Source organism: Arvicanthis niloticus, chromosome 29 (genome assembly GCF_011762505.2).
Source record: "Arvicanthis niloticus isolate mArvNil1 chromosome 29, mArvNil1.pat.X, whole genome shotgun sequence".
Classification (NCBI taxonomy): domain Eukaryota; kingdom Metazoa; phylum Chordata; class Mammalia; order Rodentia; family Muridae; genus Arvicanthis; species Arvicanthis niloticus.
The window spans coordinates 7,039,062-7,054,950 of record NC_133437.1 but is presented as its reverse complement, the minus strand read 5'-3'; the positions used below and the strand labels follow the sequence as shown (position 1 = coordinate 7,054,950).

General features: G+C 39.7%; 1 protein-coding gene across 1 annotated transcript in view; it reads left to right on the top strand.

The window, feature by feature from the left end:
- The window catches only part of Adgrv1 (adhesion G protein-coupled receptor V1), a 514,991-nt gene that overhangs the window by 419,443 nt on the left and 79,659 nt on the right, over positions 1–15,889 (top strand). Inside the window, exon 86 of the mRNA XM_076927075.1 lies at positions 11,420–11,577. Within this exon, the coding sequence (XP_076783190.1) occupies positions 11,420–11,577 (158 nt within the window). The remainder of the gene's footprint in view (positions 1–11,419; positions 11,578–15,889) is intronic.

Here is a 15,889-nt window from a genome sequence, read left to right as displayed (position 1 = left end):
CCTCTTTGAGAAGTCACCAACCTTCACTTTGAGTTTTTGCTCCTCAAACATGTACACTCTTGAGTAGCCTGCAGTGACACCCTTGGAAGAACAGACCCACTTCTGCTTCCTTTTCAGGTTTTCCTACACAAGGGTCTTTCTTATAAGAACATTTTCTAAAGATCTCTTCAAAGCTATAACCTTTGTGTAAGAAAAAGGAAGTAACATCTTTGGTAACATATCACGTGGATCCAATTCTTCCAAGTTGTCTTTATTGAGTTTATTGGAATCCTAGATTTAACATCAAAGAACAAAAACGGAACCTGCATAAAATGGGTTTAAAAATTTAAAACTGCAAAAGCCATTGCACTTGTTGAGATCAGAAACTACTATATCCTGCCCATGTATTGTGTACTTACTTCAGTAAAGCTGTGTGAACGTCAAATGTAGAGGCTCACTATCCACAGACTTCCCCGGACATCAGATGGGGTGAAGAAGCTATGATAGATGTATGGATGGATAGATAGACAGGCAGACAGACAGACAAATGAGAGAGTGGGGATAATGATTGAGATAGATGACAGATAGAAAGAAAGATAGATAAGTAGACAGATGATAGATAGATAGATAGATAGATAGATAGATAGATAGATATAAGTAGACAGATGATAGATAGATAGATAGATAGATAGATAGATAGATAGAGATAAGTAGACAGATGATAGATGATAGATAGATATAAGTAGACAGATAATAGATAGATAGATAGATAGATAGATAGATATAAGTAGACAGATGATAGATAGATGATAGATAGATATAAGTAGACAGATGATAGATAGATAGATAGATAGATAGATAGATAGATGATAGATAGATATAAGTAGACAGATGATAGATAGATAGAGATAAGTAGACAGATGATAGATAGATAGATAGATAGATAGAGATAAGTAGACAGATGATAGATGATAGATAGATAGATATAAGTAGACAGATGATAGATAGATAGATAGATAGATAGATAGATAGATAGATAGATAGATAGGGATAAGTAGACAGATGATAGATAGATGATAGATAGATAGATAGATAGATATAAGTAGACAGATGATAGATAGATAGATAGATAGATAGATAGATAGATAGAGATAAGTAGACAGATGATAGATAGATGATAGATAGATATAAGTAGACAGATAATAGATAGATAGATAGATAGATAGATAGAGATAAGTAGACAGATGATAGATAGATGATAGATAGATATAAGTAGACAGATGATAGATAGATAGGTAGATAGATAGATAGATAGATAGATAGATAGATAGATAGATAGATAGAAATAAGTAGACAGATGATAGATAGATGATAGATAGATAGATAGATAGATAGATAGATAGATAGATAGATATAAGTAGACAGATGATAGATAGATAGATATAAGTAGACAGATGATAGAGAGATAGATAGATAGATAGATATAGATAAGTAGACAGATGATAGATGATAGATAGATAGATAGATAGATAGATAATGGATTGATAAATGATAAATAGACAGATAATGATAGATATAAGAGATGGGTAGATATTTGTAACATTACAAATGTTTTCCGTCACCACTATGATTCTTTTTTACCAAGTTACAAAGACCTACCATTTTACCGTTATCAGACACAAGAAAGTATCATGGCTACTCTGGAGCCTGGTAAAAAGAGGTAACAGCCGAGCACCTTTAAATGATCTAGGACAATGACATTTTCCAGTGCCAAGTTGTTTGGTTTTATGAGAGAACATAGAGCATTAGTTTGTGCCAAAATAAGAAGTCAGCTTGACCTTTTTCCTGATGAATTCTCAAGGGGCCTGATTCACTGGAAACTACCTGGAGGGAAGTTGGCAAGCTCTGTCCAGCTGATATGCACATGTCATTCCATTCAGAGAACAGTTGGCTCAAAGCTGAGTGTCTTGAGAAAAGCCTTTTAGAGCATCGTAGCTTTCAGACTGTTTTTTATCAACTACTTCTAACCTGTTAGTGCTTCAAGCCTATCACCCATCGATGTAACTCTCCGTGTATATGTATTTTGCTTTATTATTGAGACTGGTAAGGGCAATTCTATTACATACATCCTTATTTTTCTTTCCTTGATCTTTCCAAATACTGCAAACATGAGGATATGTGACACATTTAAAGTGACCTTCAGTCTTGCCCTTTGGTCCTCTGGCTTCTTTTTGGGGTGGTTGTCAGTGCAGCTAACAACACCAGCCACAGAACAAAGGCATGCAAGGTCCCTCTACATGGTGAAGAGTGGTGGCTTTCAGCGTTCCTAACACTGTGACCCTTTAGTACAGTTCCTCAAGTTGTGGCGACTCCTAACCATTAAGCTACTTTTGTTGCCACTTTCTAACTGTAATTTTGTTACTATTATAAACTATAAGTATCTGTCTTTTCCAGTGGTCTTGGAAGATTCTTGTGAAAAGGTTGTTTGACACACATACACTCCCAAAGTGGTTGTAACTCACAAGTTGAGAACCACTTAATCAAGAGCCATGCCTGTTTGCTGCTGTATTTCGTTTCCTTATTTATATTTGATGTTGCTTTCAGTCGAAGTCAATAGTCGAAGCTGCGTCATGCTCACAGGCCTCCTCCCTAAGACTTCCAAGTGCTGGAATTAAAAGCACACCCATCCCCTCTCCTTCTAGCAAGAGCAAGGTCTCTTAAAGAAATGTTATGTGCGCTTGGTCTGGAAACTTTTCTCTAAGTCCTTGTATAGAGGTTGAGTTCAAGAAAGGCCCAAGCTACAGAGTGAGAAACCCTCTCTCAAAGGCCACCACCATCAACAAAGCTGAGTTCTCTCCCCTTCTTCATCGCGTACTCACCGGATATGTTTAAGTATGGCTGCTGTGTTACTTATAAAATCCCACCAGTTCAAAGCCAGTTCAAAGGTGGAAGGCAAGACATGGTTAGAGAATTGTAACCTACGCATTCGTGTGGATGTTCTAAAAATGGGGGAACAAAATCTAACAGCCTAGAATTAGCCTCTGGAATCAAGGTTGTCTTCTGTCTCAACAAAACATTTCTCACTCCTGGGCTGTTACAGATCCCCTCACTCACACATGCTCCCCAATTTTCTGTCATACACGGAGAACCACAGAAGCTGTGGCGCTGCGGGAGTGAGGGTTGCTCTCATGCGCATGCACCAGCCCATCTTGTGCGCATGCGCCAGACTTCAGCACACCTTTTCTTCCTACCCCACTACTGCAAGTCTTCCGTGTGCTGAGTTTAATGTGAGCTTTACTTTTTCTGCAGTCAGAATGTTCAGCCTGCAGTTTTTAGCCTCTTCGGTCTCTGCTTTCCTTCTTGCTGCTGCTCTTCTTCTGGGTTCTTTGGCCTGTTGGAAGCACCATAGCTCTAAGATCCCTGGGCCTATATAGTCCCACCACTGCTCTGTTAAAAAAAGGGGGGGGGGGAGGGCGGGAGTAATGATTAATTTGCTGACTCTATTTAACTACTTCATGTCCCAGTAGTGACAAGCAACGTACTCCTCAAGCTTTTATTTATATATATGACCACATCCATCTCTATATAAACATGCAAAGAGAGAAGAGAGGGGAGGAGACATCCTGGGGATCTTGTAAAAGCACAGGCTCGAGCGAGCGCTGTATGGACAGGGAGTTGGCTTGTTTCACAGGTTTCCAGTTGCTGCTGATACTCCTGTTGAAAGCGACAGAAGCACTGTGCTTCTATTGTGGTTATGACACCTAATTGACCATTAATGTAGCAGTTTTCTAGGCCCTTCCAATATACATAGTATATGGTTGCTGTTGATAGATCCGTTGAACTTCTATTGAACTGAGCAGACAAGAACTACTGAATTCTCCCTACATTCTTTTAGGTGAATGACTTTCAAAGAGTGCTAAGACCCAAACACGGGTCTAACTGTATTAAGCTCTAGGTAAAAAGATTTCAAAAATGGTTCCTGTCTTTAAATGGGGTGTGGGTATATTTATCACTATCTTTATTGCACTTTGCAACTATTTTTCAAAATCACAGGTGATAGCGAACATATTAGTGCCATAGGCAAATTGACCTTTTATAGTATGGGTGGCATTTCCCTTGTACAGGCAATAAAGCTGGTAAGATTATTATGCTGGTTTGTGTCTAATCCATGAATTGATGCAGCATCCTATCTTGCACGTAGCAAATACTGCTATCAATGGTAGTGGCTAACTAGCATTTAAGATAATCTCAATTGTGCAAATATTTCAGTTTAGGAAGATACTCTACTTTGTTCTTCTCTGCCTCTTAAGTCCACAAACTATCCCAGTGAGGCGTTCCACTTTGTAAGGCTCACCTACAATTTAATCCTAAAACTATCGTGGTTTTTTTTTTTTTTCTTTTTTCTTTTTTCGAGACGGGGTTTCTCTGTGTAGCCCAGGCTGTCCTGGAACTCACTCTGTAGACCAGGATGGCCTTGAACTCAGAAATCTGCCTGCCTCTGCCTCCCAAGTGCTGGGATTAAATGCGTGCGCCACCTGGCTGACTATTGTGGTTTAAAGGTTAAACTTTATGCAAGTTATAGGGATATGAGCATACAGTTGCAGCACTGAGGAATCCGAAGGAGGAGGATCACACACTAGCAAACAGCCTGGGGTCCTACTGAGTATCAAACCAGTGGGGTTCACAGAGTCATACTCTGTCTCACAGAAACTCCAAGGGACAAACATAGTGACTTTAATCCCATCATTCAGGAGGCAATGGCAGATGGATCTCTGTGAGTTCAAGGCCAGGCTTGTCTGCATACTGAGTTCTAGGCCTGTCAGATCTTAGACAGATCCTGTCTCAAAAACACAATACACAAAAACAAACAAACAAAACCACCCCAAATAAGTAAAGCTTAAATACTAACTAAAATGCATTTTAGAATTAAGTTGATTATGAAAATTACTGTATGCTTTGCAAACAGACATTTAGAGTAACATATTTTCTTTCTGTATAGCCACTTAAATCTAAAATATTGTTTCCCCTAACTTTAAGCCTTCATAAATATATTCCTTTTTAAGGGCTAAAAACAGAATAAAACAACTAGGCAATGCATTTATAGTATTTGTATTATTTATCCTTTTTCTTTGTCATTTCTCATGACTTGGGAAATGTGTACATCCCCATGAATGCAGACATCCCTACATACATAAATCCACAGCTGAATAAAAATATGTGTAAAATAAAATCATCATGCTTGGAAAAAAAATAAGTTGGCCACAAATGCAAAGAAATGTTGAGAACATTAGTATTGACTTAGATTTTATTTACAAATGATATGCATTTATCAACATGCTGGATAACATCTTTATTTCTCTCCTGATTAATCCAGTAACAGATATACTTGATTTTTTTATACAAAGCAGAACAGTTTTCAATAAGGATACTTATTTATCTTTATCAAATTTTGAATATCCATATTCTGAATTGATTGTATGTTCCATGAATTTACAGAATAAAACGGACAGTTCATCTCCGTTACTTTCTAAATGCAGTAAGTGAATTCACGTGTTCAGAAGACAAAGTTGGTGGAGACAAGGGAGCCTTTTGCTATGGATGCCATCTCTAAAGATGTGCTGAGGAAAGCTACCACAGGGGATGGGCACATGAGCCTGTGAGCGTCACTGAGATGCTGAGAAGTACTTAGAGGCTGGACAGTTATGACTCTTACATTTCCCCCATCCTGTCTCATTACCTATGTAATGACCCAGATCTGTGACCCAGATGTCAGCCAGCTGGATGTCTTCAGGTTTCCCAGCCCACCGGGGTCAGCTTGTTCTTTAAAATATAATTTAGATGAGCTCAAGCCACAGTCTTCAGTACAGTGAGTTCCCTGCGCCCCTCCCAGAAAGGTCAATGACTCTAAGCCATGTGTCTCTGACTTGCTGCTGCTTCTCAGCCTCTGAAGCAGCTGACTTCACACAGACAGAAACCCAGTGGAATACCTACAGCACGCACATCCGTGTTTGTGAAAGCTGAGTCAGGTGGCACATGGGAAAATGGTTCGGAAAGAGTAAAGAGCTGCTGGTGGTGGTGACAGCCTCACTAAACTAGAAAGGGATCTCAGGCTCTGAGTGCTGAGGGGGAACTTGGGAGAGGAAAATCTGAGAATAATGTGATGTGTTTACTTGTTACATTCGTTTAAAAATAGGAGAGAGAGTGGAGTCTGACAAGAAGCATTAGCACTGTCTAATAATAAGAGGGGGGAAACTATCAAAGTTTAAAAGGGAAAACCAAAATGTTACGTGATTGTAAAAACCTAAAACACAGAAGAGTGCCCAATGCCCCCAGGGTGGGGGGGTGGGGGTGGGGGGGTGGGGACACCAGAATCCTTTGAAGCTGGTGAGTTGGAAATTTTTTAAAAACATGTTTTGCTAATCCTTTTTTAAGAAAGGAAACCCACGTGGCCTTCATCTAATTTCCTAGTTTCTGCCAGATCTCTTAAAGCGTGGTTGCCAGCGTGTTAGTCCCCTGCCCTGACGTGTGTACAAGACTCTCTGTCTCCTTAGCCTTCCGTTCCTTTTCCTCCAGAATTTGTTCCTAGCTTAGTTCACAGAATATTCTGCCATGACACAAGTTTCCTACTGCCTCATATCCCTTTCATGGGAGCAAATACTCAGAGCTACCAGGATTTAGTTATTTAGTTGGAGGGGGAAGAAATTCTGATTGGCTAGACTATTTTTTTGAAAAAAATAAGATAGTTCATTTTTAAATATACGGCCCTTTTAAAAAATATATGTCACAAGTTTTCTTATACCCCAGTAAAAATCCTATTGCTAGAATATTAGAAGAATGCTTATTTTTTTTTAAGTTAAATAAGGCAATAGACAAGAAATTAAGACTGTGTTATAATTCAGAATATGCAATGACTTAGCGTTCTTCAGACTCCTCCCAAAGGCTGAATCCCAGGAGTGGCAGGTTCTATCTGCCATTTGCCCATGGGATTTACTCTTATAGCCCTTGAAGGAACTCTGGCCAGTTCATACGTGGCAAACATGTCTCTGACAGGCCTTGTCCTTTTCTCTGTTCCTTTCTCTGCCTTGTTAAAAACTTAGATTGTGTACTTAAAGCTATCCACCAAGGTCTATTTCCTTATTTGGCCACTTCCTCCTCTTGAGGCTGACTACCAAGGTTCAGCCATCAGAGTGTTAAAGTCTAGAATCAAAAGCCCCCTTTAGTTAGTCTTATTAACATGTCCAATCAAAATATACCACTGTATCCTAGCCCATTGTAATACAGACTTCCCCATTTTCTCTGCTTAAAAATTACACCTGCAAGGTCATGGGCTATTGTTTTTCTGCCTGGGTCAGAGAGCAGTCACTTTAACTTTTCTCTCTAGTAAATAAAGGATATCTCTGTGCAAATAAGTGTCTGGGTGTGGTTTGTGCCTAAGGGGGGGGGGGGAGGCCTGCTGTGTGTGTGGGTCTCCTTTACCCTGCTTCATTTGCAAATGTCTGTGTGTCAGGAGTATTGCTGGATTCCCTAATCAGTAGTTCAGGAGGCAAGTCCTTGTTTTTGTTGGAGGGAGGTGCATGGTGTTTGCTCAGCTGGACAATTGTTTGCAAAGGGAAGGGTCTTGAAGTACTGCAGATCACAGCTAGAATGGACAGCAGGAGGAGTTGCCAGTCACAGGTCAGAGGACCAAAGTTCTCCTTAAAACTCCAGGCCCACCTTGGCTGTGTGGGTGGCAAATGTGGGTACTCTCAGCGGCCTGCCGGTCATGACAGGTCATGTAGGATAAGGTTCTGAAGAACTGAAAAGGAATACTTTAGGGCAATGCCTTCTTTCCCATTAGCTGAGTGAACCCTCACAGCAAAGTCACACAAGGAAGGGGACCAGCATAGAAGATGCCTTGAAGCAGTGGCACTTGAACGTTTTCTTCTCCTTCTCAGATGTGCTGTCAGCACGCCCAGTTATCTCTGACCTTCTGGAGGTCCATTTTGCCTGTGGGCCAATGAACCATGATGTTCACGGCTGCCTAGGGCTCAGTTTCCAAGGAAATTCTGCAAATAGAGGGTTGAACCTGACCATCGGCTGCTCCCAGGGAGTGTGGGTGTTGGCCCGTGTTCACCATCTACCAATGTCGTGGTACTCTGTTTTTATTATTATATTTTATTTATTTTTATTTATTTGTTATTATACACGTAGCTCAAAACACAGTTCAACATAGTCCTAAATTCAACTGTGATGACAGTTTTCAAGTAAAAGGTAAGACAGTGGCGCCCATGTGTATCACCGTACATGTGTACCCTCATCCTTCATCAGTATCTGAGTTCTACATCTATGACCTGTCATTCAAGTGAAAGACAGCTGCTACTTGTTAGAAGCCCTGTTGTATTGCTAGTTCCTCAGCCTAGAACTGACCTTAATACTTGCATGTAATGAAAATGGTATAAAAGCAAAAAGGAGGAGGGGGGATGGAATAAGGGTTTTCTAGGGAGGGAAAAGTTTTTAGAATATATATATATATATATATATATATATATATATATATATATATATCAAGAGACAATAAAACCACTGCTTTTAGTACAGAAACATGTTTAGTATCAAACCATTAATGTTTTCTTGTTTTATTTAATCATAGGTCTTTGACCTTGTCTAGGCCTGACTGTATAAAGCTAGATACAGAAGGATTATGACTTTGTGTCATCCAAATTAAATTCTAAAACAAGAAAATTCATCATTCTGACATTCTTTTGCAAATGCAGAATGTTTTGAAGCATATCTTAAAATGTGACTTGTTTACATCAAATGAACATCTATCATGATACTTGTTCATTTGACTAAGACACTTAACAATGTTGTTTAAACTTTATTATTATTCATTTTAAAGCTGTATTTTTATTTTAATTGTGTATGTGTGTCTGTGTGTGTGTATATGTAGGGGTGGGGATCATAGTTTGGTTTCTCTTGCTGTTGTAAAAATACCATGATCATAAGCAACTCGGGAAGAAAAGGGTTTATTTCACCTTACAAGTTAGAGCCAGCCCTTCATGAATGGAAGTCAGGAAAGGAAGTCAAGGCAGGAACACAGATGCAGGAACTGAAGCATAGACCACATAAGCATGAGCTCACTGTCTTGGCTCCAAGGATGCTCAGGGGCCTGCTTTCTTCTTCAATCCATGGCCACCTGCAGAAGCCATATTGGTCATTCATTAAAAAAAAAAAAAGCCCTACAGACTCGCCTATGAGCAATTTGGAGTAACTGTCTCGTTGGAGATTCCTCTCTCAGGTAACATTAGCTTGTGTCAACTTGAGAAAAAAAAAAAAAAAGTGGAATATAGGTGTCTACAGAAAGGAACATAGGACACTCTGAAGCTACTGTGACAGGTAGTTGTGAGCAGCCCAGTGAGGATACTCAGAACCTAACTTCAGTTCTCTGTAGCACAGTACATTCTTCCAACTGTTGAACCATCTCTCCAGCGTTTTCATTGAAAATTTTTCCCCAGTTGCAGGAACAATTGTTTGGTCAACTATCTAGTTTTGTGTTTTTATTTATTTGTTGTTTTTCCAACACAATATTTTTATTGATTTGGGAGTTTCACACAATACACCCTGATGATGCTGGCTTCCCATTCCTCCCAGGTCCACCCTCTCACCTTTGTGCTCTCCCCCAAATATACCAAGTCCAATTTGTGTTCTCCATATGCATATTGGCATGATATTTTGAGATTTTCTTCTAAACATACTTTCTTGTTCTTTCTTCAGAGTTTATTATGGCTACACTATAATGTAGACTTACAAATGTTATGTATTGAACTAACAAAGGAAATTGGAGAAAAATGAGAGAAACACTTTCAATGTCTCAAGAAGTTTCCCTCCAAGATGAAAGTTTTCAGCTCAGAGGAAACTGTGTCACAGCAAAACTAAGATAGTGTCAATGCCAGGGTAGAGACTCCTCAAATTTGTGATAAACAGTATATGTGCATGCATGTGCGTGTTCATGTATGTGTGGGTTCACATGTGGAGAACAGTGGCCATCCTTAAGTCATGTTCCCCACTGCCTGCACATCTTTTATGTTGAGACAGGGTCTCTTCTTGGCTTATAGCTTGCCAATTGGGCTAGGCTGCCTGACCGATAAGCCCTGGGATGTGTCTGTCCCCTCCCCGAGACTGGGATACAAGCACATATCTAGCTTTTATGTGTGTGCTGAAGATCACAGGTTGGCCTTCATGCCTTCACAGAAAGTGCTTTTCCACTGAGCCACCTTCCTTTCCCCCAGCCTGCATATCTCAGCATACTCTCCAGGGGATGTTTAGGAAGATGGAGCTAGTGAAAACAAGCTAAAAAAATGTTTTTTCTTAAGTCTAGAAATGGTGGTTTAAGAAAAAAAATGTGTTTAGTAAACTAATTCAGTAAATTTTCATCATTGACTTCTACTGTAGACACCATTTTAACTTTTATTTTAAAGATAAATGAAGTCATAGAAGGGCTAAACATTCGTAATGTCTCTATTCAAAATGCACTGATACACTTCAATCTGACTCTAATCCTGAGGTCCTCGTGTACTAACTCTACGCCTTCCCGTGCACCCTTTAAAATGACATACATGTACTCTGAACCTCTGGAGTACGTAGGTTGCAAATGTCACCGTGATTGGGCATACTTATTTGGAAGCTTTCTCACTTTCCCAAGAACAATCTCCACTACAGAACCTCCTCAGTGAAAAAAAAGACAAACCTGTGGCTTCTTTTCTATGATGATTTAGTCTGTTAAAGACAAAATTTACTTTTGCCAGCATATACATGTGAAGAGCTCGTGCAAAGTGGTAAAAGGATTACACACACACACACACACTCACAATCACACACACACACTCACAATCACACACAATCACACACACACTCACACACACAATCACACACACACAATCACACACACTCACAATCACACATACACACACTCACAATCACACACACATACACACACACACTCACAATCACATACACACATACACACACACAATCACACACACACACTCACAATCACACACACACTCACAATCACACACACACATACACACACACACAATCACACACACACATACACACACACTCACAATCACACACACATACACACACACACTCACAATCACATACACACATACACACACTCACAATCACACACACACACTCACAATCACACACACACTCACAATCACACACACACATACACACACACTCACAATCACATACACACATACACACACACACACTCACAATCACACACACATACACACACAATCACACACACACATACACACACACACTCACAATCACACACACACTCACAATCACACACACGCACACACACACACACACTCACAATCACACACACACACACACATCTTGATGTTGCGCTTGTCTTAGTTATTGCCTGCCTCCTCTCTTTCAGATGCTTCATCCCAAATATCTACGCGGCTCTGTTCACGGCTGCTCTTCTTCCTCTAATGTGCCTCGTGGTGGTATTTGTAGTGTTCATTCATGCCTACCAGCTGAAGCCGCAGTGGAAAGCTTACGACGATGTCTTCAGAGGACGAACTAACGCAGCAGGTTGGGAAGGACCTATTTTTGCATTTTAAAGATGGGTACTTAAATGCCATGGATAATTTTTGGTTTGGGGGGTTTTGTTGTTTTGTTTTATTTTGTTTCTAAAGGAAACGAAAGGATGAAGTTAGGTTCAGCTTTCAGCACGAAGTTTTGGTGTCTTCTGCTTGGAACTTCCTGGCAGCTCCCCTCCTTCAGGGCCTGTGGATTTTACTGCCATTTACTGCTTAAGGTGTCACCAATCCAGGCCAGTGAGTCACTGGCTTCGGGAATCGCTCCCCAGGCTTTCCCCAACTTCAGTAATAACAGCCTGCATTCAAACTGGGAACTCACTACACTTCCGGTAGATTCTAAGCCCTCAGACTCAAGCAAACCTCTTTGGGCTTGGGAGTGCTGGATTTTGCATGTGGCATTCTGTTTGTGTGGACAGATGTTTTAAAACATGTGCAATCAGACAGCCTCATAAGTGGCTACACATGTCTGCTTACTTAACAGTGCAAATCTTTCCAGTTCAAATTGGCTTCCACTGTGTCTCATTTTTTCCCTTTGAATCATGCTCAGCCCCGCTTTTTATGGTTGGATTCTCTTTCTGTTGTGCTTAGAATAGAGTTTCCTAGGAATTTCCTTAACTAGGAACAGTAACTGTACACCTACGGGCAGAAATTGTCACTTAAGCACCGGAGAAATTGAGAGGTGACTTGAACTAGAAAAGGGGTATCTTGTAGGCCAGTGAGCTTTCCTTTATTCAGCTTCTACAAATCTAAATCAAATGAGTGGTCATCTTGATGGAATTAGTCACATTTCCAATGCTTGTCAGAATTTAAGCAAGATACCACCCACGAAGTCTCCCAACTTGTGTCTAATTCGTTACTTAGTAGATACTGTCACTTAAAAGATACATGTGACATGACACAGCTCTCTCACCTGTAAACTGGATCAGGGTGCAAAAGCATGATTTATGGGTGGTTGAGAAGTCTACTCTTATGTGTTTCTTCAAGCAGCTGTAGGGTCTTGGTACCTTGCCAGCTGTTCACCCATCTCTCACTTGGTATAATAATGTGTGCAGAGAAGTATTTGTAGTCACGAGTAGCCTTAAATTCATTAATATGAAGGTAATATTCGATGTAGAAGTCCTAATTTTTCTTAGAACCTGGAGCATTTTCACTCAATGTATGATTCACTGTAGTAAAATGCTGTTACATTTAATACTCTGCTCAAATCTTCTTGTTAAAGGATGCACTGACCTTTAAAATATCTAATTAAAGTGGCACTGTAAATTACTGTTTTATTACCTTTCTACCCTCCTCAAATATAGATAGTAGCTAAAGATAACATATTAACAAATGCATATTAAAAATAAGATTAATGTTTCTCTATGGACCAGAAAAAGCAGAAGCATAAAATGGTGATCTGAGACAAATCCTTAATATTTCTTGAGACCAAAAAAAAAAAAAAAAAAAAAAAAAAAAAGTGACTGCAAACTGTCATCTGCTCTGATGGTAAAGTGGAACCTGTAAGATTCTAACCCACAACAGGAAGAGGTAGACAATGGGTCATTCATGGCGGAACCTTGGGAGAGCTGCTGTAACGGCTTCAGCTTTGATTTAAAGGAATAGACCAACCCAAGAGTGCAGTCACATTGCATTAAATACCAAGGCCAAGCTCTTCAGGGGTAGAGCCAATATCTATCTAGCTATAACATCCCCATGGAAAAAGAAGGACCACGGCATCAAACTGCTCCCTGAGGGCTCTGAAAGCTACAGGGCTTTTAGGGAAGACAACAACCAAACCATTCCAATGGTAAAGGCTGAGGGATAAAGAAAGAAATGTTTTCTATTCAATATTAACTACAATTTGAAATTGAAGGAAAACTAACAAGCATAAACCTTAAAATATAACAAACGGTGCATCTGATCCAGCCCAGAGGTCTGTAAGAGATTGAAGTGAGTGAGTTGAGGACCCTGGAAAGTAGAACAAAGTGAAGAGCGTGCTGCACCCTGCAAGCCACTCAGCAAAGTGCTTGCGGCTTTATCCGTTGTATAGAGCTTTATTGAGATGCGGTTTATGTAGCATAAAGTTCCTGTTTAGCCCATCCAGTCTGTGGAGAATGAACATGTTTACATAGTTGTGGAACCTCACCATAATCTAACTTTACAACATTTCCATTGCCCCATGAGAAGTCTCACACTTGTCAATCATCACTCCACATTCTCCACTCTCCTGAGCACCAGGTAACATGGACCTGCCTCCTCTCCATCCCTGTCTTCAGGTCTGCTCTGAATGCTTCATACAATTGGATCCTAGAACATGTGGTTTTTGCATGCCTGGCTTCGTACCTCAGCATAAGGTGCTCCAAGTTCATCCACATCACGACACAGACCTTTTATTATACCTGATATTTTTTTAATGCCAAACAACAGTCCACCGCAAGGAATCAATTAAATCTTTGCATCAGTGAGGGACATTTGGGTTGTTTTCTCTTTGTGGCTAATATAAACATCACTTACTTGAACATACATGTGTAGGTTTTGGCATGCATGAGTATACTGATTCCTCTTAAGTATGTGTGTAGAAGAGTTGCCTTGCCCATAAGGTGACTGTATTTAACTATCAATCTGCAAAACTGCTATCCACATTGGCTACAGTAACCTATCCGGTATCTTTTCTTTATTTGTTTGAGTGGAGGGATCTCCACAGTGCTGTCCAGGCTGCTGTCAATCTCAGATGATCCTTCTGTCTCAACCTCTCAGTTACTAGGATCACAGCAGCCTACTTGGTCTGTTTTTAAATATAAGGGTTATTGTTTGTTTTTAATTTTAAAAAAACCCAGATCTGTTTGTTTACTTATTATTGTTTACATACATACATACATACATACATACATGTTTTCATAAGGCGGATTTGAATCCTAAGACTAGACACCCTGGAGGGGATAACTTATTTCACTTGTATCTTCTGATGTGAAAAATGTCATATTCATGAGAATACTTAAACATGATTGATAGGTAACTCGGTAGATAATAGATAGATAGATAGATAGATAGATAGATAGATAGATAGATAGATAGATACATACATACATACATACATACATACTTACATACATAGATACATAGATACATTTACATATAGATACATTTACACATAGATACATAGAGACATTTATACATAGATAGGATATAAATATGACCTATTTCAGGAATAATAACAAGCATACTGCTAAAAATGTTAACTATATGAATATTGAGATAAATTCTGAACACATCAGAGAGGAGACAGCTAGCTCATGAACAGAGTCCAAAGGCACGCTGGCAAACCACAAAGGAAGCATTAAAAAGGAGAGAAAATTAGAATGAGGTTAAGGGTATAAGGATAGAGCTTCCAACAGAAGAAAAGAATCAGAGGAACCACAAACAGCACAATTTGAAGAGATAAAGCTTCAGAAATTTCTGGAATCAGTATAAATACGCATGAAATCTGTTTGTGGGAGCTGAGAGTACCATCAAAATTCTAAGAACATTTTGAACATGTGTGTATTGGGATTTTGGAAACCTGGATTATGAGAAACTTTTCTTTGCTTCTGGAACTATTACTGTAAGCAGACAACTCCCACTTAGGATTTGAGGTTCTATAGTGTGAGCAAGTGTGCCGTTCACTGAAAACCTAAGTTTAAAGACAGCACAAAATCTGGAACCATCTTCTCCTTCTCTGAGCAGCTGGGGCTTTCACACCCTTGTGGACACTGAGAGCGGGGAGCTGGGGTGTGGTCCAGTCACTCTCCAAAAGGCCAGCATAGCTTACCTTGCCATAGTTCTAAACATGCAAAGGCATGACTTCCTCCCAAGATAACTCAGACAGCTTAGAGTTTTATTATATTTCCCCTTCATTAAAACAGTTGAGCAGATATAGTTAATACCAGAGTCAGACAGACTTGAATTACTGAAAGGGGTTACATCAATTCATTTGGCCTAGGATCTTCCACAGTCCTTAGAATTGTTCTACAAGTTACTCCCTTTCCAGAATCTATATGCCTGACAAAAGGGCAACTTCCCCAACATATATATGTCCCTACTGAATTTAGTATCAGTGAGAATCCTTGAATCTTATATTTTGAGTGACTTTTTTTCCTTCTGACATCCTTAGTTTCAAGCAGCATTCAAGTAAACTGGTGAACTCTAAAGGAAAGGAACCAGGAACTCTCAGGAAGTGAAGTACCTGTGAACTGTAGGTAGCCATCTTCTATAGCTTTCTTGCTAAGCAGGCCTGGAATAGCCTTACAGCATGACCTTGGGGGCCCAGAGTTGACCTCTGTGAACCT